Source organism: Coturnix japonica, chromosome 4 (assembly GCF_054131305.1).
Source record: "Coturnix japonica strain WE chromosome 4, WE-NBRP24, whole genome shotgun sequence".
Taxonomy (NCBI): domain Eukaryota; kingdom Metazoa; phylum Chordata; class Aves; order Galliformes; family Phasianidae; genus Coturnix; species Coturnix japonica.
This window is the reverse complement of record NC_140666.1, coordinates 83,603,985-83,628,544: the sequence shown is the minus strand read 5'-3', so window position 1 is coordinate 83,628,544 and position 24,560 is coordinate 83,603,985. Positions and strand designations below refer to the sequence as shown.

Genomic DNA, 24,560 nt, shown 5'->3' with positions numbered 1-24,560 from the left:
TACACTTTATAGTTTTTGTATGTGGTTTCTGCCATTGATCCATTTTGGATGTTTCAGAGGAAGATGAAGTATCTTCATGATGTGTGTAGCCTCATGTGCAATAAGAGTACAAATATATCATGACTCCTACGGTAACTCACTTGGGAAAAGGAGACCAAAACAAGGTAAAAAGACCTGCATCTCCAGATACCTCTACTGCTTATAAAAACGTCCAAATCTTTCAAAACCCAGACAACTATCTGTTGTCCAAGACTGTTTCTTTTTTAACTATTAAAATCCAGTTGTCCTTTAAAAGAGAATCACTGTTCTCATAGAATCCATTTGCTAATGCACCTAGGTGCATTTGTCAGTGTGTGGTACGACACTTCTAGTATAAGAAAGGGGACATGGTACGTGCTGTAGTTTGATGAACTTCTGACACTGGTTTGTCTGCAATATGTAACATTAGGATGGCATTTAGGCTGTTTAACTGTGAATGTCCTCATTGTGTACAAACATTTCTTTATTACAAACCTATCATATTGTTCATATTTTATTTCATACCAATGACTTCCACAGGCAAAATATGAATGATGTTGTTTCTGACATCCTTGAAAAAGGGAATCCCAAAAGTAACAAGGAAGGACTGCAGTGTTGCTATTCACCTTATATTCTATTAGTAATGCCATACTTATTTTAATGAATCTCCACTGGGACCCAGAAATATGTAACTGTAATATCTCAAGGGAAGGCCAGCTTCACAAATGCTGAAATAGAAGGCCTGGATGAAGGAATATAAGCTAGAGTTTATCTAGTAATTTTCTTTTTTAATTGTTCCTGTTAATACAAGTCTGCATGTTGTAAATATTTCTGAAATAAACAGAACAAATTTGTTTCTGTCCCCAGATCTCATACAGTGATTCTTGGAGAACGAGTTATCAGGCAACACCAAACACTCAGTTTCTCAGGTAAAAGGAAACCCTTGAACAATTACTCTCTTAGTCAGTTTAGGGATTCCAAAGACTGAAATCCCTTATCAAGCAACAAAAGCTGAGCAGTGAGCTAGCAGCAAAGGGCACCAACCTTGTAGAGAGAGAAAAATATAGTTACATGATATAAGAATTACAATGAGACACAATGGAAATGTATACAGTAGCTGCTTATCCACTCAGCTGTTACAGATGCTGTTCAAGTAGACAATGTCCCACACTTCACGCTGGAAGAGTGATTCTGAATGTTAGGCACCCCCTTAGAAATGTCGAAAAGATCAGTTTTCCAAGTGAAAATTCCTGGAGAAAGATCTTTTGCAATGTCCTAATGAATGCCTGACACATTTTAGAATGCTTATTAAGGCATTATTTCTCCTCCTACCACACCCATCAGAAATTCCACGGCTATAAATGAACTGGATTTTGAAATTACTGTACTGTATAGCTAAGATAAAGAGCGTACTACAGTCATTTCCAAAATAGAGGTTGTGTTTCTTTCCATTATTTTTCCTTCAGAATTTTAATGATAATTCTAAAAAGCTATTATTACCTGCAAATATGAGCACACAACTGCTGAAGTGAAAGTCAGAGTAGTTGTCTCTAGATTCTGAATATGGTGACAACAACATACAAAACTACACATCCTTGAGACAGCAGTGGAAACTTGGAATTGTTCCTACCTTCAGTGGCACCTCCAAGGCTGCTGTTTGCTGAAGGGATTCCATTGTTCTTTTCACCAGTGCTGTAAGGACAAAACAGTTGAAAATCTACAGCTTTATTTTCCAGGATAGAATTATAATATTAATATTAATAATAATAATAATAAAAATATAGAAAGAAAGAAAAAAACATTTAAATGTTCAAGATTTTTTTACAGCTACACCTTATTTCTTGTGGAAAAATTCATTTTCTTATTTTAAATTGAGTTTCAGATAATAGTTGGAGAACTATTTAGCCTACATATGTTATAAACACAAAGTAAAGCACTGTTACCTTTCCCAGAGGCAGCATACCTGGCTACTGTATTTCTCAGCTTTCAGATTGTGTGCTGTTAAATTATTTGGTAACAATTCACATATTTTAATTTTCTTGTGCAGGCACAAATTTTTTTATCTAAAACAAAAAGCTCGGAAAAGCAGTGCTGGAATTCTGAACTATCTAAAATACTTCTTTCTTTAAAGTAGAAAAAACCTTCCCTGTGGGATAGTTGAGCTCTAAAGAGTTGAAACAACTCAACTTCAGCATGATTTACGTAACTTAACAACTCATCATGTCACAACACTGTGCTCACCACTAATGTGAAAAATGCTTCTGTAATTATTTCAAATCAGTCATTTGGGACCAGATTTGTCAACCTTGGTCATTCCAATTACTGTTTTGTTTGACTTCTACTGCAACAAAATACGGTTCCAATAAAAATTCAATGGATAAATGGCTTTAAAAAGGAGGTAACTTTGTCTATTGAAAGTGAAAAAGGAACACTGGACAGCCCCACAGAGGAAGTCATTGAGCAACCACCACTCCTTTGACAGGACAGCTGATTACATGTCATCGTGTGCCTCACAGAACTGAGAAATAACAGATTATGCAGAATGTGGTGATAACAACTAGGCTGAAAACAACATGATTACTGAGAAGCATTCTTTGAAGTTATTCCTCTATGCACATCATGGCTCTTTTGCAGCTGAAGTTAGGTGCAAAGAAGGAACAAGAACTCTAAGAAGCAGCATATGGTTGTTGTCTCTCTGGCTGCTGCTAAAGCCTTTTCTAATGATGCCAGCACCGAAGAATAGTACGCAGTGTTTTATGTCACATCTGTGACACTGAGGCTAACTTGATAATAATGAAGAAAATAGCTAGCTTCTGACTGAACACAAGTGGGGTGCTTAGACTGTGCTGGCTCACTCAGACTTGCGTGTTAATGAGCTGTCATAAGATTTTCCATGAAGTCTAAATTATGCAGTTACTCATAAGATCAGTGGCTGAAGTTCCACAGATGAGAAAAATAAGACCTATGTTGACATATGATGATAGCTATGTACATAGGTTGCTCTGAAAGTAATACCTCCTATTTGTTTCCATAGAAATAATAAAGAAAGAGAACAATAAGACTGTTTCATAGAGCAAATTCTCAGTTACAAACACTGCTTTTCAATTAAGGCACCACCAGTAGCTATGCATTTTCATCAGTGATGAAGAAGAAGGAAGGTTCAGCTTCTACTGTCATACCACTGACATCTGCCTCTGACATTGTGGGCCACCTTCATAAAATAGGAGGTATTACTTCTGGAGCAGCACTCACATTTGCTTCATGCTGGACTTGAGGTAGTCCGTGGTTCCATGCAGGACATCATTGTGTTTGGAGTGCAGAAACAAACATGCTAAACACTAATTGTGAGAGCATAGGACAGTGTAGATCTGAACAATTACCTTCTTCAAATTCATTCCAAGTCAAGATGCCTATTAATAATGGAGTGTTGGTCCGTCTTGAGAAGCCCAGTCTGAATTTAAACAAGCTGCCAGTTCTGGGAGATCAGCAATGCAGCAGACGTCGGGACACTGACCAGGTGGCCTTTAGAAGGCTAAACCAATTGCCAAGCAGTCCACGGATAGATAATTTTTCATAGGTACAACTGCATAAAGCCTTAGTAAGAGCATAACCTCTGGATTCCACATTTGTACAGCATCACTCAGCCCTGTAATATTCCACCAAAGTACTTATGAAAAAGTAAAGGGCACGCTCAGCACTTAGTGTGGTTAGATAAATAAAGAGCAAGACCATGAAGACAATGGGAGAAATAGGTCTTTTAGACAAAAAGAGTTCCAATGGACAACAAAAGAGGGAGCATGAGTCAGCAGCACTGATTCATGGGTTGAGAAATGTGAGCAGGATGATAAAAGGTGCCGTCTGCACGTGCACTGAATTAGATCTGTTTCTCCTCTAAATCTGACAAATTCTCTCCCATACAACTGTTATCCCCAAAAGGGGTTTCACAGTGACAGTGATGACTGCAACATCTTTCTCTGTTGGTTCACACAGTTTTTGCTTTAAGGCATGTGGCATGATCAGAATTCTGCTGTATCCTTAACTGCTTTTAATTTTAAGAAGCACAGAAGTGGCCACATCAACATGAGTGAACCTAATGGTTCCTCATACTCCTCGACAGCCCATTAAAAACCTCTCCATGGGTTCACTCCATTTTCTTCTTTGCTTTTATTCTGTGTCAGTTTGACTCCCTATTTTATTTCCCAGGTCAAACTGACTTCTCTGGTTCTTCCCAGAGTTTAGAGGGTGGCATGGTAAAACCATTCACTTTGAATAATCCGAGGAGGTTTTGCCTGCATTTCAGCCTTTTGAAATCACATCTTTGGAAGTTTCCAAAAGATTTGCCAACATTTACTTTATAACAGGCTTTAAATTATATATATATGCATATATACATGTATACACACAAAATGATAACAAACATCAAGAAAAAGCAAGTGGATTACCATTCCTGTTCAGTAGTCTGTGAAGAAGGAAGCATTTAAATTAATTGACAGATTTTGCAGGAAAATAAGTAGGTAAACTGGCTGAACACATTTAGGCTGGAAATTAAATGTTCCAGAATTTTCCCTTTCCAAAATCTAGAAGAGTCTCCCAGTGGGAGTAATTTTTCATATGGAGATGATCATTTATAAAAGAGACCATATGGCATGGTGGTATATAATTGCATGAGAGGTCCCCTTTCGTTCTATGTATATAATGTCTGATTCTCCCTCTCTCTGATCTGAAAAACTCCTCTCTAAGTGCTCAAAATAAACAGTCCAGGCATAGGCAAGCTTATATTCTTTATCTCATATATGTTAGAGAATAACAACACAATGTTTAAATAGATCTGTCTCTATGTCTCTATCATTTTGTTGTGGTTGGTGGTGGTGGTTTGGGTTTTTTTTGTCTGTTTGTTTGTTTCTTTTCTAAAATTTAGACTGGAAGCTTTTGGGAGAATGGTTATTTATGTTCTGTCGTGCACCTCTGGTATATCTAGGGCACATTAATAATTAATTTTGAAATGTTCCTTTGCAGTCAACCATCTACTGCAGTGGCATCTGTTAAGTGCTGTTCTCCCAGCCTTTGCAACTTCCCTCTCAAAATTCACAGTCAGCAATTATGAGATTTGTTGATTATGCTCATTCTGGAATGTTTTGCATGCCACGTTAAAAAAAAACACATATTTCATCTTTAGTTCCCCAGAATTGATGACAGCAAAGTAAAGGCATCACAGATGAGCTGAAATTGTAACCCATATTAGATTTTCTTGATACTGGTTGGAATAAATGTACTTATTCAAAGAGTTGTGAATAGGAGCAAAGAAAAGGCATTGGTGTGGAACAAAAGCTTGATTGTCCCATCAAACTGAAGACATTTTTCAAGCTCATTCACCTATGAAATTATGACTTCAGCAACAAGCCAAAGCTGATCAGACACATGATCTGAGGAATAAGGATTTTTACAAATTAAAGACTATCTGGAGGCATCTCTGTTTTAAGTATCCGTGTTCTCCAGTTAGAGGCAGCAGCTCAGAGAAAACAAAATGCCACTACCCGGCAATGACGAGTTCATTCTTCTGTTCTGTTACTTGAATCACCTTTTGAAGGTGCACACATTTTTACGCAGCTGCCTCAACACTCTTACCATTAATTTGGTAGCAGAATAAAAGGAAACTTCGCAGAAATTCAAAGAAACACAATTTTCTGCTGACAGATGTTTTTTTTTTAATATATATATATATATATAAATTAAGCTATTGTTTTTGCAAATAAAAAAATATGGCAACTCTCAGCTCCTACTCAGGAGAGTCTCAGAAGCAAATAGACACATTCTTGTTGTAAAGCAGTACAAAAGACACTTCCATATGGGAAATGCTGCTGTAAATGCTTATGTTCTGCATTACCATTTAACTGAAATAATATGATTTGCCTTTATGATCTTAATTTATGGATCTTAGAAGTATCATAAGATTTCATATCCATTCTGCAAATAAGAAAACCGAGACATATGTTTGCTGTTGCTTTCCTTAAAAAGTAGATCAAAATCATGACTGGAATCAGAATGTAAATATTCTGAATACTAGGCCAGTGTTTTCTTGGATCACAGTGAATGCAGGAGAATAATACAGCACTGAGTTGTACTCAGTTAAAGCCACCACACTCTGCTCTTTAGCTTTACTGAGCTTAGTGATTGTACAACTGAGATTTCTCTCTGGGTCATTAAGGCTCAGGCTGGGTTCTGCAAGTCAGCAGATTCTATAATTTAAGGTTTCTGAATGGACAAAAATACTCTTTAGATAAGGAAAGATGAAGCCAACAGCTAAAGAATATCCGTAAATAAAAATAAGAAGACAAGGAGGAGAGATAAAGAACTTGGGGTAATGGGATGAAATTCATATCTGGGCTTTCAAAGCACTGAAGTGATTTAGAAGCCCATATCCTTTTGGCACTCCTTCTCTTTAAAACTTGCATACCCAATTTGTTACCTCAGTTAACAACTCCTGAACTAATTGGAAAAGTTTGGGAAAAAAGAGTCTTCCTATTTAGTTTCATCTAATAGGAATCCTGGTCAACTGCTCTCAGACTGCAAATAAACCAAAACTGTTCACGTCATGGACTGGGGACAAAAGGGAGATCTGCTTCATACTCCTACTCCTGACTGGAAGTTAAACCTTAATTCAGACACACCCTTTGTCCGCCTATTTGGTTATAACACAATATATTTCTTGAACCAGTTAGTCTTAAATATTTGTGATCTTACAGTACTTGTTTTAGTCAAAGTCATTATTCAGCTTCAGACTAGTCCTAAGTCTGAGAGTTAACATAAAGCACTGGCTGTAGTGTCTCCAGTACTTACTGGAGAAAAGACCTGACAGCCTTATCTTTGCTGTCATTTGCTAGCTAAATTTTTACCAGATGTGGGGACAAACTCTAGCTTAGGAAATAACATCTGTAAGTAAGCTGGATGAGAAGATAAAAGCGTAGGCAGGAACTTTTGCTAACAATCAATCTTGAAAGTTCCATCATAAAAAGTTCTCTTAATACAAACAAACAAACAAACAAAACCAAACAAACCAGTAAATTAACTTAAAATTACAGTACCTTGCATTCCTATATGAAGAATTACACACTTCTTTATGTAACTGACCCCCAACCATGTGTATTTAGGAAGTTACTTTCTTAACTTTCTTAAGACAGTTTATTTCCTTCTACAGCCCTTAAAGACTTATTCTTTGTGGGATTCTTGTACGGAGCAAATCATGGTAAGGAAACTAAGTACAAATTTAACAAACTCTAGATAAAGAGTATATTGCATTTTATTGACATAAGAACCAGTGAGGGAAAACATTCAGAAAAATCTGCATAGCATTTATTTTCTTAATCATGAGAATCAGTGTACGTCCTGTTACATTACTTCTTTATCATATGGGCATGTGGACTAGATGATCCTTTTAAGTGAGCTATAGTAACCTATGCTATTAATAAATAAATAAATAAATGACAGGTTATTGGGAAATGGGCAGGGAGAAAGAAAGAGATTGTATTTACCTGAAAATTCCTGGATTTGGGAATCTTCTACTTCAAACAACAACTCGTCATGAATCTGAGCAATTAACCTGAAAAAATTCAGAGACTTCAGATAAAACATGCACAAAATTTCTAACAATGCTTTCCATTCATATCAAGTAATCTTCATGTAAACCCTGCACACACTAAAGGGAAAATAAATATCCTAAGAAAATGAAAGACTTCATTAATGGAGTTAAAAGGATTGTTGTTTGACCTACTCTGTAAGCATAAAGGCTATGGTCTGAAATCAAAACTGCTTGCTAACTTGTAAATGCCTGTCAGGGATTTGATGATGTGACAAGGTACTACTTAAAACTGTTATAAATTGCAGAAAACTGCAAGAAATTAGAGAGACAGGTTTTGCTTTGTTAATATAGCCTGTTTTCCTCAAGCTGAGATGAAATAAATGTGGCTGAAAATATGCTGTTGTAGTAATCCAAATTAGGTCAATAGCAAGAACTTGGCTCATGGGCATGCAATAGTAACTCCTAGTCTAGGACTGGCTGGTGACTGGAGTCTTTCTCAGGAAATACCCTTTTTAATTGAAAGCAAATTAAGGCTCCTCATTCTGTGGGTTGAAGAACAAAAATGTAGGCACAGATACTCAACCTGTTTGTTGCCTCTGTCATTAGGACAGTTGTCTCCTTAAGAACAGAATGTGCAGCTGAAAGTAGCAGCATCTTAAAACTCATGCAACAACATGCACCATGGATGTATTTCAATAGGCCTCCTGCATATGGACTGTGCCTTAATTGTTCAGCGCTTACAGAGATAAGCATCCTAAATTATTGGTCTGCGTGCAAAAATAAGATCACAGTGGAAAAAATAAAGGTGTTTGACTGGATCACATCTGAGGAAGAACAGATATAGTCTAGCATATGCAATCTTTGAGTGCAGTTCTCACCTAGAAGGGATAAATATTGCACATCGGATTAAACTGCATTCCTACTAGGTTTATTCCATTTCTTCTTTAATACTTGTAGCTGGCAGTCTAAGTCTTGAAGCTGTAACATCTATTTTTGAATTTCCTTGCATTTCATATATAACATTTAAATTAAATGCTTGCTACAGACTTTTTAATACCTAGCAGTTATTCACTCTTTAGAAATGGCTGAACCATTGATATGGTTATAACTTATAACTTCCACAGCTTTCAGGAAAATATCCTAAGATAGTTTCACACTGCCTTAAATTACAATGTGACATTGAGTAACAGTGTGGTGAGCTCTAATAATAGGTCTTCAATTATTAGTCACTTACACCACAGTCAAAAGCAGAGTGAAACAGATTAACATATTTCTAATAGGAAACTGGGACACAGGATACAATAAGAAACAGATGAGAAGACCAGGATCATCCATAGCAAGAGAACAGAATTTACATGAAAAGCTATAATTTCCAGTGTAAGTAAATTAATTAAAGCAAGAGATTCTTCTTAGTCATTAGAGTGACATGTAAAAAGGTATAAATCAGACAGAACTGTGAATGTTAAAACCTCTAAATACACTCTGAATCAATGGAATACGGGAAAATAAATGCATTGATGAAGCTGGTGAAATAAAAATGGGATTGGTTATTATTTGTAGCAGAGCAGTGAATGATGTCTTCAGAATTAGAGCCAATTTTCCAAGTATTTAGTAAGGAACTGTCCTTTCTTTGAAGAATTTACAGTAGAGATTAAATATTTTATCATGGATTTGTCAGATTTTAGAAATGGAGGAAGAAGCAGGTTTTGAAAAACATGCAACACTGGATCAATAGATCACCTCATCTCCATGCTAGAGCTGAAACTGATTTGGGGTTTCTTAAAGCAGTGACATTATCCTATTTGACTTCTGCATGGATAAATGAAAAATCATAGTAACTTTTCCATTCAAAATTCACAGCTTTGGCCATTTTAATGCATACAGAGATCTTTCCTGCACCTTAAGTAAAAACTGTTGGAAAAACCTACACTCCTGTTCAATAGCTTAAGAAACCAATCACCACTTTTAAGTAATATTGAAATAGTAAGCTCTCCCATTATCACTTGCTAAAACATGAAGTAAACTGGATAACACTAAACCTGGATCTTTAGAGGATCCACCTCATTATCATTACTATATGATAATCATATAATTGATCTGATGTATGACAAAACAAACTGAACTATCAAGAGATTTTTTCCATGACCTTCTACTGATGAGGCCTCCTTATTGTTTAACTTTTTAAAACACCATGCCAGGTTTTTTTCTAATATAAGAACAGATGAAGATTTTGTTAGTTACTTTAAGGCAATATATTCCATATCCGGATCTCTAAAGAGGCACGTTTATCCAGGACTACCCAAAATCTGTTGTCTAGAAATGAGGATGCTACTGAACTGTACTGTTCAGCAGAACAGCTCATATATCACCTGTGAGCAATGGTATTTCTTCGCCATTAAAGGAAACAAACAAGACTTCTGTGCTGTGACATGCTGCAAATGCTACCTTAGGAATATCCTGTAGAAGATACAGCTATTTTCTAAGAACTAGATGCTCTGTTTCAGGTCAGTATATGCTTAAAGTAAATAAATTAAAGCTCATTCTATGGTCAAAGGACTAAGGTAGGCTCTCACTTGTTCTGACATCTGGAAAATGCCAGTTCTTAAGACTCCGCAGGGCTACCATGCTTTACCTAAAATCAGACATGGAGAATAGCCCTCTGTACAATTCTGTTATACATTTTTGTATTATGAGGATAATTCTGCTGTCAACAACAAATTCAAAACATAATATTGTCCAGCCTTCCAGACTGGTCTAAATGAAGATAGATAATACAAAAAAATAATGAACCAACAAATTCCTACAGATTAATGGTAGGTTAATTTACTCCATAACCTGGAAGCAGGCAATCTTGACCCATCACAAGCCGCTTCCAGGCCACTTAAAACCCAACACAGTCAGGTTACATCTCTATTGGAATGTAAATAGGGAAATAGGGGATCCCCCCCCCCATTGTAACTGAAGAGCAGATTTCCTAAAACCGAAGAATTCCCCTTGGAGAAGGGACAAAAAAGAGAATTTGAATTTATCTTAGCTTTTTGTCTCAGCAAAAATTTTTATACATTTCCATAAATTAATAAATTAATAATTAAGATTTTACATAGGTAGAATAAAAAGGCAAAAAGTTAAATGTTTGAAGTAAAAACACCCTACTTCAGAAATGGCATTAACGATCACTTAGCAGCACAACATACCTTTAGAAATACTTAAAGAATCAGCCCTTTCCTAGCCTCAGAGTTCTCTTACAAAACACTACTTCCCTGAACACTGAACTTCATACCATCTTCTGAAACAACAGTACCAGATTCTATTTTCCATAGATTACCACTTCTGTCTGTCATCCTGTCCTTTTTAATAAATAAAATAATCATTCAACTCACAAAATTCCACTTTTTTCCTTTTGAATTTTAAGTTCTTAACTGCATAATGGAAGGCTATAAAATTGTCATTAGGACATGGTTAAAAGTCTTGTTTAACTACAAAGTAATTAAAAAGAGCACAAGAAATGTGAAGTAGTTAGAAAAAAATGATGAGAAGGCTATAAAGAAACAATAAGAAGACTGCTTATGTAGTAAACATTTCCATGTTTTCAAGAACACTTAGAATTGATGAAATCCAATGACTTTGGGCGAACACTTTTAAATCTTTTAATTCAGACTGCAAATATCCCCACAACCACAGAAAGATGAGAATTTGCAGATAGGCTGTTCCTAGTAACAAAGCTCGCACCTTCCTTCTGAAGCATCTGCTACTGGCCACACTCGGTGATAATGGATCAGATGAATGCTGGATTCAACTCTTCTTACAATCCCTGTGTTCTCTGCTCTAAATATTTATTTATTTTTTCATATACTACAAATACTACTCACCATTTAATAGCTGCACAGTTTCTCCACAAATGCACATGGGCTTAACTGGAAAGAATTCCTATTTAATTGTCATGTAAATAAGAAACAAGTTCAAATAATTTTGTAACATTTTGTAGACTTTTCAAGTTTCTCACGAAACTGCATCTATGAGGATTTCTACTGCAGTAATATAGAAGATATAGCTCAAAATGTATCACGCCTGCATAGCTGTTACTTGAAGTAACTTTATGTTTCTCTTTCTTCTTCCTACTGAAGACCAAGACATGTTGACATTCTAACATTTTAACTATAAAAATTCAGCTAACTTGTGAAATTTCTCAGCAGTTACATCAAGAAGAGCAGGAAGCTGAACAGATGGTTAATTAAGAGAACAGAATTCTCACGTGTTCCCAAGTGTTTTAAAACATACCAGTCTAAAAGGTGACCTACAAAAGGTTTTTATCAACTAGAAGTATATATTTGCATTGAATGACCCACAAAAAAGGTACATTTAAGTGCCTGCTACATCTTGAATGTCCTTTTTGCCCATGATATTTAAGCATATGAAATACATTTAGCTTTTACTATAAAGAATAAATCATTTTGACTTTTTCTGGCTCACTCTGCATAAAGTGTTCAGGTAACAGCTCACCATCTTGTGCATAAATACTGCTGTGAAACACCGAGGAAAGCAACGTTTTTGCTAGGTCACAGCACAACTATAATTGCAGTTATTAGTCCATTTGGGAAGCAAAGAACTACATACTGGATGGGGACAGCAGCTATAATTTCCCAATAATTTCTACATCAGCCATGTGATCTAGGATGTTTCCTTCAGCTACTGAAACAAAAGCATATGTCTGAGAAACAAAAGTCTCATTCTCCTCAAGCACAACTATAATCTCCTATCTTTTCCCTGTGATTCTGTTTCTCCAGTACTAGGTTAAGGATCATACTCCTACAAGAATTAATATTCAGAGCAGACCATATACAGGTAATAATGAGGCAGAGAAAAAGACAAGAAGGAATTTAGTTGAAAGTCTTGGATAACTCCTACAGAAGAAACATGAGTAAAATCAGTTCTTAAATTCCTTAAAAACTACATGCAGGGACAACAACTTTATACTCAGAGTTAAGAAAACCATCCTACACAGCAGCAGCATCAAGTAGCTCATAGGATGAATACTGAAACTATGATATAGTCAAGAGATCCTTTTATTCCTATGTCCTTTTGTATGAATCTGAGAAACAATAACCGGTTAATAAAGTACTAGTGCTGGAATCCCTGTACACCTCATAATATGGTTCTTATTTCTTCTCTGTAACTAAATTAAAATCAATTCTAGGAAATGAGCTATTTGAGTTTTACCACATGATTTGTATCAGAAAAAATTCCAGGTCACATAACACAGTGCTTGTTCCTGGGACAGTAATGGTTCTCTCTTACTATTTCAGTGATATGCATGGAAGCAAGCTGCATTTTTAGTTCATCGACTCAAAAAAAATCATTGCGTTGATTAAAGTGTTTTTGTTCTTATTAAGGAAGGCTTAGAAAGGCTCCAACATCCGCTCCTAAAGAAGAGCAGGTGGGTTCAAGAAAATAGGTTTGTGTCTTTTCCTATTATTTGTGTGGCTCCTACTTTTCACATCATTCATTTGTATCTGGCCTGTCACTGGACTTGCTGCTTTAGCCAAACTCTGGACACACTGAGAAGTAAAGCTGTGTGTTTGAGGCACCAGATTTAGTGCTATAGGAATGATAAACTGATAAGAAAGCACAATTGCCGGATTCAAGCAATATTACTCAATAGTTCTTTGGAAGTGTTAAATTTACTTTGCATGTTGTTAGGATGTTACCATCTTTAATGACTAAAAGCTTTCCGAGCAGTTCATACAGTGCCACACAGACTTTGGGTAGCATCAGTCAATTTTCAGCTTATACAGTGACAATTTCTACCAAAATTGGTACAGGCAACCCATTCTTCCTGCAGTTCCTTCCTCCAACATCCTTCCTCCATACCACATTCCCAGGCATACGTCACTGTAATGACATTTTAAATAACTACAATTGTCAATCCAAGTTCAACACGTATTTTTCTACTCTCATAAATTCCACAGATCTTTCTTTCAGCTGCTAATATACGCCTCGATCTGACTTCAGAAGTTTCTTTGTTATCATCTGCCTGCAGGAGACATTCTGTGGAGGTTCTGTGAATTGCATCAGGCAGGTAAAAGCCAGCACTTGAATAATTGATGTCAGTAGAATATTTTCAGTAAGCAACTTGGCCACGAGCAGCAGAACAGCATCCCAACAAAGATGTAGATAATATGGGAGAATTTTGAAGAAATTATTTTGATTATTCATCTGTGCCACACAGAATGAACACATTAACACCAATGGCAGTAGCTAACCGATAGTAGTATCAGCTTTTACCATACAGATTACATATTGAATGCAGTACTTCTTTTATTCATTTCTGTACAATTATTCCCGGGTAACGGATTGATTTTTTTATTGACAACAGCATGAGTTGCTGACCTGGCATTTGAATTAAAAGATGTCCAATGCAAAGTGAAAAATGAGACTGCCACTGATCAGCCACAGAGGAACGTACTGCTCCTTCATGAGGACCTCGCTGATTCAGCTTTGTGAAAATGGAATTGGTTACCTTTCACTGACCTCCCAACACCACGTTATGTGGACAAAGAGTGACTGAAAAATGCCATGATTACAAGTCATAGGAAATGAAGCTATGTACTCCTGGATCTGAATTTGCTCTCACACAATTACAACATATGTGAATGCAGTTCTGTTGATGATTAAGAACATAAACCTAACTGCAAATTAACATCAAACACTGTAAGACCTTGTCTAAAATGCAGTTTTATTCTATTTTTTTTTAATCTCCAAGATAGGGAAGATAAAATGTCGGGTATTAGCCACTTCTTGGCTATGCCTTATAGGATATACTGTATCGCAGTGTAAATAAGGGGGCCATAATTTCTTCTAAAGCGTATGTAAATGATATTTCTCTTTGATATGTTGTTCAAAGTGAAAACTTGATTCTAAAATTAGAAATTCTAATGGAGGGGGAAAAAACCTTGCAAGGGGGTAGAGACAAAAGAAAAGATAGTAGTGTATTTTTTTCCAGTACGATTCGATGTGTTGATAATAGGAGGCTGATTATATTTCTCATTTTGTAAGAGCTCCTGTGCATTCCTATTGTTACAATAACAGCACCACTTCCCTTCAACAATATTTTTCAAAGAGCATTACAAAGAACGTTAGGATCATTATCCTGACTTTACTGAAAAGCAAATTAAGAAACAGCCCACTGAATAAATAATAGCTGAATGTCACTTGGCAGACAAGTGACTGAGTGGAAACACAAAATATCAGGTTCCAGTACACTAATCTGTTGACAAGACCATAGTGATGCTTTCAAATGCCTGGGCCACCTTTTAACCAGGTGAGTGTTCACAGAATTTACAAAGGCTTTGACTGTGGTTTTCTGACAAGCCTGGCTTCTAAGTATCTAATAAATATTACAGCAAGAAGCCATTTGCAAATATTAAAAGGCTCTCCTTTAGCAAAGCCATTCAGTTGTTAATGGCTGGCAGGAGTTCAAAATTCCAGTTTAAAGCAGTCTGTCTCTTTTAATTGACCTTGCAGTCTTCCCAGCTGCGGTATGTATGGTAGGAATGAGAAGCATAGGCAGCAGTTCTCCTGGTCTAGCACTTCTCCTATGATTTCACATCACAGGGAAAACTTGTAAAACTGCAGTACTTCCCCATGTCCATTACGTCCTTAGCCATTTGATTCTGGCCTCTTCATACAACATTACCTGGATGCCTGTCCACCAAAGAACAATCTCCCATTTCAGATTTGTAGTATTCGGCCACTTATTTCTTTCCTTTGTGTTTTTTGTTTTGTTTTTAGCAAAAGAAAGCCATCTGTACAAGGATTAAAAACTGTTCATTTATTTTGTTTGAGCACTGATTTCCTGATTCCTGTTTTTTCCCAGCCCATTCGATGTTCAATTGCCATTGTACAATATACTCAAAATACAGGAAGGATATGATCAAGTGGGCTTGATTTCAAAGACATGGAACTACCACTGAACTAGATCTGACTGAGCTTAAACAGGCCCTGGGCACTGCATTGCCTTGGGATAGCTTTACAGATCCAAAAGTTTAAGCACAACTTCTGGACGTAAAAAAGCATCCCACAAGTCTTCTCTTGTTAAAAGATACAGAAGCATACGCAATATTTCTACAGCTGCTTAAAATGCTGGAGACCCATTCAACTATTTTTGTTTTAAAATTAAACACTTTTGCAGTATTCATTACTAACCTGGCTGTTAAAGTCGGAGAAACGACAACAGAGGTAAAAATCTCAACCATAGCCAATTTGCAAAGATCAGCTGCAGATCCTATGAAAGAAAGTGAACTGCTTTCAGTTTAAAGCATGTAAAAGGAAAGCTGTTTTATGGCATAGGAATGAAAAACATCTGAAGATTGTGAATTATAAGAATTTGCAAAAGTAGCAGATTCCATTGATGTAATATGTGAAACAGATTAATAAATTACAAACGACTACATGTTAATTAGAAATAGAAAACAGAAATTATATAGAATCAATGAAATGCTCAGGTTGGAGAAGACCTTAAAGATCAGTGAGTCCAACTTCAACCTAACCATACTATCTATCTGAAATGATCTAAATTCAAACTGGAATTAAAATTTACCTATAAATTAGTATATTTTCACTTGGTAATTTAATTCACTTGGTAATTTAATTCATGATTTTTCTTAACTCAGTGGGTATGTGATGCATATTCATTACATTATAGGGCAGTTACACTATGTTATAGAGCAGTGTTGCAGAAAGAGTGTCATGTTGTGTAATGGATAAGGCATTTCTAGTGATAAAGAGACAGAGAGATTCTCCGGCCTTGCAGTCTGGTGAAACAGCCTGTTCTGAACCACACAACAGGATTTAGTGCATTTTTATAGAGAGATTTATCAGAAAAAGTACAGAAATAATCCTTTAACTAAGGACCAGGAGCCATAATTCTTGCTCCAACAGATATCTTAAAAGTACCAAACCATACCCATTTTCATTTTTGAACCCTCTAAATCAGTGAATCTTGAATTCTTTCTTTCAAATAGTCCAACATCAAGAGATAAAGATTATCCAGTTAGGCAAATAGCAAGGGTACTCTCCTGGGAGGGAAAAGAATATCTAAGAGATTGAGGAGATTATTATGTCTCAATAACCCAACAGGGAAAAGACTTAATACCTCTTTCTGGTTTTCTGTAACAAACTGCCTCCCTCTGAATCTCATGCCGAGACTCCCTTTTATTCATTAACTATATGAAGTGCAGATTCTCAGCTGGTTTTTGAGATGTCTACACCTAATGGAAAATTTAGTCCCAAATACTCTTGTTTTTCTGTTCAAATGTTGCCTTACACTGATTAAATACAACACAGGACACACTGATATAGAAACTAAGAAAAAATATTTCACCAAGAGTTAAGTAGTCAGTCAGATCATGAGAATAAATTTATATAACTATTTTCTTCCTCACAATACGTATGTGTAAAGTACAGTTGTAGCAAGTTAAAGCTGGAACTCTGCACATTCCTCTTAATATTGCAGTGCAACAGAAGAAATCATCTAATACCTGCTTCTGCTACCATTTTCAAAATGCAAACTGCCTATATTATCAGACTACTGTCACAGAATCATAGAATCATTACGGTTGGAAAAGACCTCTATGATCATCTAGTCCAACCATTCACCTACCACTAAGATTTGCCTTCTAAACCACACATATTAGTAGCACATCTAAACATCTCTTGAATGCTTCCAGGGACGGTGACTCAACTGCCTCCCTGGGCAACCTATTCAGTGCCTCACCACTCCTTTGGAGAAATTTTTTTTTCTAATATCCAACCCGAACCTCCCTTGGAGCAACCTAAGGCCTCTCCCTCTGGTCCTATCACTAGTTACACAGGAGAAGAGGCTGACCCCCACCTCACCACAACCTCCTTTCTGGGAGTTGTAGTAAGTGACAAGGGTCTCCCCTGAGCCTCCTCTTCTCCAGACGAAACAATCCCAGTTCTCTCAGCTGCTCCTTGTAAGACTTGTGCTCCAGACCCTCACAGTTTCACTGCCCTTTTCTGGACATGCCTCCAGGTCTTTGATGTCTTCCTTGTACTGTGAGGGGCCCCAAACTGAACACATTAAGGTATGCCCTCACCAGAGCTGAGTACAGGGGGGCAATTGCTGCCCTGCTCCTGCTGGCAACACTACTTTTGATACAAGCCAGGATGCCATTGGCCTTCTTGGCCACCTGGGCACACTGCTGGCCCATGTTTAGCTGAGTATAAACCAACAGCCCCAGGTCTTTTTTTTCCACACAGTCTTCCAGCCACTCTGTCCCAAGTCTGTAGTGTTGCCTGTGGTTGTTGCAGCCAAAATGCAGGACCCGACACTTGGTCTTGTTGAACTCCATCCCATTGGCCTCAGCCAGTCTGTCCCGATCTCTTTGTAGAGTCTTCCTACTCCCAGGAAGAATGACACTTCCTCCCAACTTGATGCAATCTGCTAACTTACTGAGGGTGCACTCAGTCCCCTTGGCCAGGTCATCAATAAAGATATTAAACTTGACAGGCCCCAATACTGACCTCTGGGGAGCACTACATGTGATCAGTACCCAGCTGGTTTTAACTCTGTTCAGCACCACTCTCTGGGCCTGGCTCTCCAGACAGTTCTTTACCTAGAAAAGAGGGCATCTGCCCAAGCCACAGACCGCAAGCTTCCCTAGGAGAATACCATGAGACAGTGCCAAAGGCTTTGATGAAGTCTAGGTAGACTACACCAACAGCCTTTCCCTCATCCACCAGGTGGGTCACTTGATCATTGCAGAAGATCTAGTTTGTCAAGCAGGATCTGCCTTTCATGAAATCATGCTGTCTTGGCCTGATCCACTGGTTGTCCTGCACATGTTGTGTGATCTCACTCAAGATGATCTGTTCCATAACCTTCCCTGGCACCGAGCTCAGATTGACAGGCCTGTAGTTCCCTGGATCCTCCTTACGAGCCCTCTTGTAGATGGGAATCGCAGATGTATAAACATAAAACACAGTATTTGCAGTTTAGTACATTAACTCTAGTGCTCTAAATAAAAATGCTTTAGTACAGTATAGAAAGATTTTATAGCATTTAAATATTTTCTCAGAGCTGAGATACTTTGAGTCTAGAGCAAATTTTCTAATAACAACCTAGAAATACTGAGTATGCTAAAGTTTTTAATCCTTGTTTCACCCAACCTTCCAATATTACATGTTTTGAATAAGAGTTACAACTTTCTTTTTCAGATATGTCCTCCATTATTATTTGAACTGACAATTAAATGTATCAGTCTTATTAATGTAGAATAATTTCACAAGTAGTCCTGTGTTGGGGTTGTAGGCATGCTGATCAAGGGCCAGCAGCTGGACTAGAAGACCTCAGTGGTCTTTTCCAAATGTAATGATTCTACGATTCTATTTTATGATTCAGCCGTGCCTCAGCTCCAAGCAATTTGGACAGATGGGCACAAGCAAGTGGTGCTCAAAGGGCAACGTAGCTATATTAATGTTACCCTATACACTCAGCAGGACCCACTGTATAAGCTCGAGCATTGTGTCTTCAGCTGGAGAGGGCTGTTGTTCAGCTGGATGAAACTGAGGTGAAATGAACACAAGGCTCTAAAGAAGCTTGTGTAGGTATTCCCAGACATACAAACATGCAAGCTTTGCTGCAGATCTTATTAGGAGATTTCAAAATCATAGAATTACAGATTCTTAGAGTTGGAAAAGACCTTAAAGATCATTGAGTCCAACCACAATCTGACCATATTATCCTAACTCTAATGACCCCCTGCAAAAATTCTGCATTTGAAAGCCTCAAACAGCAAGACAGCTATCGCTTGAGCACAACTGTTACTCAAGCAGGAGGGTATATATTAGAATTCTAGATCTGTACATGTTCTTGGAGAGATAAGTCCTAAATACAGTTACTAATTATAAGGAATGTCAAACATGACATAATTACTTAAGTCATTTTTAAAATTAAACATTGACATGAATAACATTTGGAGAGGAAAAAAAAAAGAAAAAAGAAAAAATGAACGATCCTTTCAAAAAGAAAATTCAAATGACTCTATAAAAAGCACTCCATCACCATATTTAGAAAGCAGTTTTTACTTGCCTGTAAATTGTACATGTCCAATATAACTTAATGAAAGCCCTGTCTGTATCTTCCAAATAAAGAAATTATGCTTCCAAGGTTTGGTAGGAGGGATGACAGCTTTGGACTGCCAGATCAGTTACTATTTGTTCCTTATGTGGTTAATTCTATAGAAGACTTAGGTCCAAGCAACTTACACAGAAATATGTTAATACATCTATTACTAATATTTCAGTATTTTTGTGCTGATTTTTACATTTCCAGTTTACATGGCAATTTTCCAATGTTTTCCTCTGAAGAAATGCCCTTATTTTCACCCTTCAGAGCTTTCTTTTCAAATGTTCCTTACAAAGAGTTGGGTTTCAAAACAAAATACAATAATATTCTTGTAATACTGCATATTTCTTAAACTAAAGCTAGAGGAACCTAGAATAAATATTTTAAACTTCTGCATTTATAATAAAACTCATGCCTTAGTAGCGTAATTTAATAGACTAAGAAAATACTCTTTTTTTTTTGAGCAAAAGAGATGTCGTCTGTTGGAGTTAAGATAGGTAGGCAGGTAAGTAGGTAGGTACATAGGTGAATTTTTACCTTGAACAACAAAATTGACAGCCTGCCTCTCTGCTTGAGTGCGTAGTTTGTAATCCTGTGAATTGATATTAGCAAGTAGTCTTTTGCGTCCCATAATGGAAACCACATAACCTTGCAGGATTTAAGTAGAAATCAGTATTTCTAGAGTAAATAAAAGTTAAACTTCAAAAATAAAATAAAATAAATTAAAATTTGAGCATAATGCAGATTTCTTGTAATTATGCAATCCTTGAGATAATTTACTATTTTGCCCTCTTAAAGTACTCATAGCTTATTGTATTGTTTGCCTCAGAATTATTTTACTCAGACAACTGATACAAGTTATACAACAATAACTTATGCTCATTAAAGCTGTATTTTCATTAGGATTATCTGCCAATATGCTGGTATAATAGCAAACTCTCTGTGGGAGATGAAACTATAAATACCTAGCAGAATTAGCTATCTATTAGCAGCCATAATTAGAGCTTTCCATGCAGTGAATGGTTTACTTGGGAATAGCAAAAAAATCAATTTGTACAGCAATTAAATCATTAATTAATCATTGCCAAAATTATCAAATAATTTTTGGGGAATTCTTTTATCCCCATTTTCTTAATGCAAGTTTCATGTCCCTTCCACAACCAAACTTTCTTAACTCTATTTGAGTAAATAGTTTAAAAGAAATAGATTAAAATAATTAAACATTTATTTTTAGGCTAATGACGTACTTTGCCAGCATCACTGGTTTTTTTGGAGGACAAGTGTGAGGAACAGAGAGAGAAAGAGAGATCCTATGATCATCTTGTCCAGAAAACACTTGTAAATTCTTGCTGCAGCTTATCTCCCCAAACTAAGCCATGTCCTTTTCTTCAAAGTACAAAAATGGTTTCTATAACACTTCTGATCACCCTGACTACCCACAGGCCATCACTGGATACCACTGAAGGTCAGACTGCACACCATAATTTCATCTCAAGAGCAATATAACCTCTCTAAACACATTACTATTTATTTTGACAGTACTCAGAGCATACTATACAATACCGTATGGCTTACAAAGTAATCCATCTTGACAGTTCTAGTAAAATTTTAAAATAAAATATTTCAAGCAGCTACATTTCTCTTCTCTAATTGCTGTGCTCCTAGGATTCCCTAAATGTAAATGAATATGTAGAACTGACAACAAATTTGATGCTAGAAGAATTTGCAGCTGCTGGCTTCAGGAAGCACTCTGCACACATCTGTCATCACAGATACCACCCGAACATCAAGAACAGAAACTCCGACTAGCGCAAAGAAGAAATACGTATTTAAGAAATGTTTCTGTGAACTAGTTCTTTGGCTGAATGGCTGAACTGTCATGGCTCAGCAGTGATGTAACATATTTATTAAGTGAAATATTCCCTGGGTTTGTGTTGGAGCACATTATATGTTGAAGTGATGTAGCTTGACATTAAGTAGAGTTCAGCCTGAGAACAGAAATATTACTCTGCTAGCATCTTTCTGAGGAAAGGCAGAGAAGCTTAACCAATTCATCGTAGGAATATAAGAGAACAAAAACCAACTGACTCACCAAGAGATGATATAATTTATAATCTCTTGTCCTGTAAACTACACAAATTTAGGTTAAGCAGAATCTCTGTCTTCATCATTGTGACACAATAATCAATTAAAAAAAAAAATTAAAAAAAAAAGCTTTCTGATTTGGATTACCTTTATTTTGGCATTGTCCAATGGTTTTCTTTGTAAATTCATGTACTTTCTTGTATTTTTGCATAAAACTCTCTATAAAGTGACTAGCTTCAAGAGGAGTAATTCCTAAGCTTTCAGCAAGACGTTCTTTACCTGGTACACACAGAAAAAATACAAAACAGATCAGAAACCCATTACAGACAATAACGCTGTTACATTCAAAACTAGTGATGCTGGTAAATATGCTCATCTCTATGAAATGGGATGGATCTGATACAGCACAGTCATATTTCAATGATGCAAATGTTATCCTTGAGCTGGAATGATTAATTGAAGTTGAAATCTGCAGACTCTAAGGAGGAGATATAGAACCTGCGAATTATGTAATAAAGAAATGGAGATATGGCTAGTTCAGTTTATCCAAAAGCTTTGGGTATGGTGAAGAAGTCATAAAAAAAACTAACAGCAGAAGTAATCAGACCATGTGGCCTGGTTTTAAAAATACAGTTAGGAGTGTGAATCCCACAGATTTCAAACATTCTTGGACTCCTCAATGTCTACAGAAATCTATAAGATGAAAGGGCTAGCAAAGAAATGCAAAACAGAAAAGTGTTTCAGCAGAGATGCAAAGGTGTAATACATTTTGGATAAAAGATAGATGCACAATATATACAATTATATATATTACAAACATATATTATTATACCAAAGACAGTTTTTCTGAGTGCAAAAATATTATCTAAGAACTTCAGTTTAAATACATTTATAAAATAAATAGTTTCATTAAAAATAACACACGCATCAACTTTAGTCATATGAGGTTTGAAAGATGGATATATTTGTCTGCACAGCAACACAAAACCAACACTGTGTCTGCAAACAGCATAAGCTGAGAGGCAAAGTCTCAAGGCATTAAAAGCATAGAATAGTTACTGTCATGGTAATACTGTCAAGAAAAATTACCCAACGTTTTTTAAGAGAGAATTTCAGCCACCTAAATGCCATCCCTGTCAGTCTGATATGCATTTCAGACTTCTGAATACAGAATTATGTAGCATTTTGTTCTGTCATGCTGGGATCCGCACTGAGCTACAGGAACACCAGTCCAGACAAGGTGCTAGAACAAGAAAATCACATCTCAGATGACTCCTAGCTGAGCTGTTACTATTTTACATCCAAACAACTTATTTTTGATTTCTTAGTCAGAAAATGACAAATCTATCTACAAAAGTATGGGTTTTTAATAACTAGGAGAGTGCTGAGGCTTCCTTAGAGAACTGCAACATCTATATTTGTCCATGCTACCCTTCTAAAGAACTACTGCTATACGGAACAAAGTATTACATACAAGAGAAGGAAAATTAAGCCACAATAACAACAAGGTAGTCTAAGAAGTTCTAGCAAATGCAGTTCCTGGAAAGCAAAAAGAGAAGAATCTACAGCCATGTAAGATAATGTTTCACTGTGTGGGAGAGCAGGCCATGCCAAGCAACTCCCAGGAGTGGGCTTGAGCACTCCCCTTGAGTTATCTGTGCCAGGGGAACTGTTAGCAATAGTCTGTGCATTCTGGCATTTTACATTCTATAATATCCTATTTCAAAACTGAAAATAACACTTCTAATCAGCTTCTCTAGTTTTCATTTAAACACTTCGACGTGCCTCCGTGTTCCATATAAGTCAAGACTTGAACACTGGACTATTACTATTGAAGAGAATTAATTCTTTCTTTCACAGAAGTTTATATTGTCTTCTCTGTAGCTTTACAGAAGGACTGAGGCATAAACAGATGGATATAATTGCTCCACATTAGTCAAAAAGTCTGAAATTCTGCCATCTCTCTCAATAGTTAGTAGATTAATTACGGAACTAACTCCTAGACATAGTAAAACCTTTCTGTATTGTAGTGTTTTCTGTCTTCCAAGATTATAGGAAAGATACCGAAAGTACAAACCAAAGAGTAACATACAGCTAAAAAGGCATAACCAAAAGATCACCAGATGAAAGATTTCCACTGACTCCAGTAAGCACAATACCAGCAATCTCCTCCAGAGGTCCTTTCCAGCCTTAATATTCTGTGATTCTAAGAATGTGTTTTGGGACAATATCTGAATTCTTCTAATTTAATTAGAGCTATTCTCACATCTCTGTATAAATACCAACAGAAAATGAAATTTCCTAAAAATTAGACCTATTTTAGATGAAGACAAATGCATCACTTACATCAACGGCAAATAAAATTGACATCTGAGTAATTTTTACATATGTCAATGCAGGTATATTGATTTGCTGATTTTAATTATTTAACAATACTTGATGAAAATCAAGTATGGCAAAATCTCACTCATCTTCAGGCATTTGGTATATTTGCATAAGTTACATTTATGTTATGGACATACTGCAGCAATTGATTTCATAATAACCTACCTGCTCCATAAACAACTGAGTAAACGATACGCTTTGCTTGTTCTCTATCAGTTTGTTTCACTTGTTCACTTGGGATGCCCTTCCTAAGCAAACAAACAAAAATAATATATTTTCACTTAAAATCAATTTACATTTTTATCCTCAAAGAAAACGTATTTAACTACGTATTAACAAGACATGAACAGA

General features: G+C 36.4%; 1 protein-coding gene across 7 annotated transcripts in view; it reads right to left on the bottom strand.

The window, feature by feature from the left end:
• POLN (DNA polymerase nu) overlaps positions 1-24,560 on the bottom strand; it is a 76,554-nt gene that overhangs the window by 1,582 nt on the left and 50,412 nt on the right. For 3 of the 7 annotated variants that reach the window (XM_015862891.3, XM_085545819.1, XM_085545821.1), the window contains 6 exons: positions 24,375-24,457; positions 21,972-22,103; positions 20,277-20,387; positions 15,797-15,875; positions 7,548-7,615; positions 1,649-1,710 (listed from right to left, as the gene is read on the bottom strand). In XM_015862891.3, coding sequence (XP_015718377.2) covers positions 1,649-1,710; positions 7,548-7,615; positions 15,797-15,875; positions 20,277-20,387; positions 21,972-22,103; positions 24,375-24,457 — 535 coding nt within the window. Of the gene's footprint in view, positions 1-1,646; positions 1,711-7,547; positions 7,616-15,796; positions 15,876-20,276; positions 20,388-21,971; positions 22,104-24,374; positions 24,458-24,560 lie in introns of those variants that run through there. The other 4 variants (XM_085545818.1, XM_085545820.1, XR_014945540.1 and 1 more) reach the window with 3 other exon arrangements.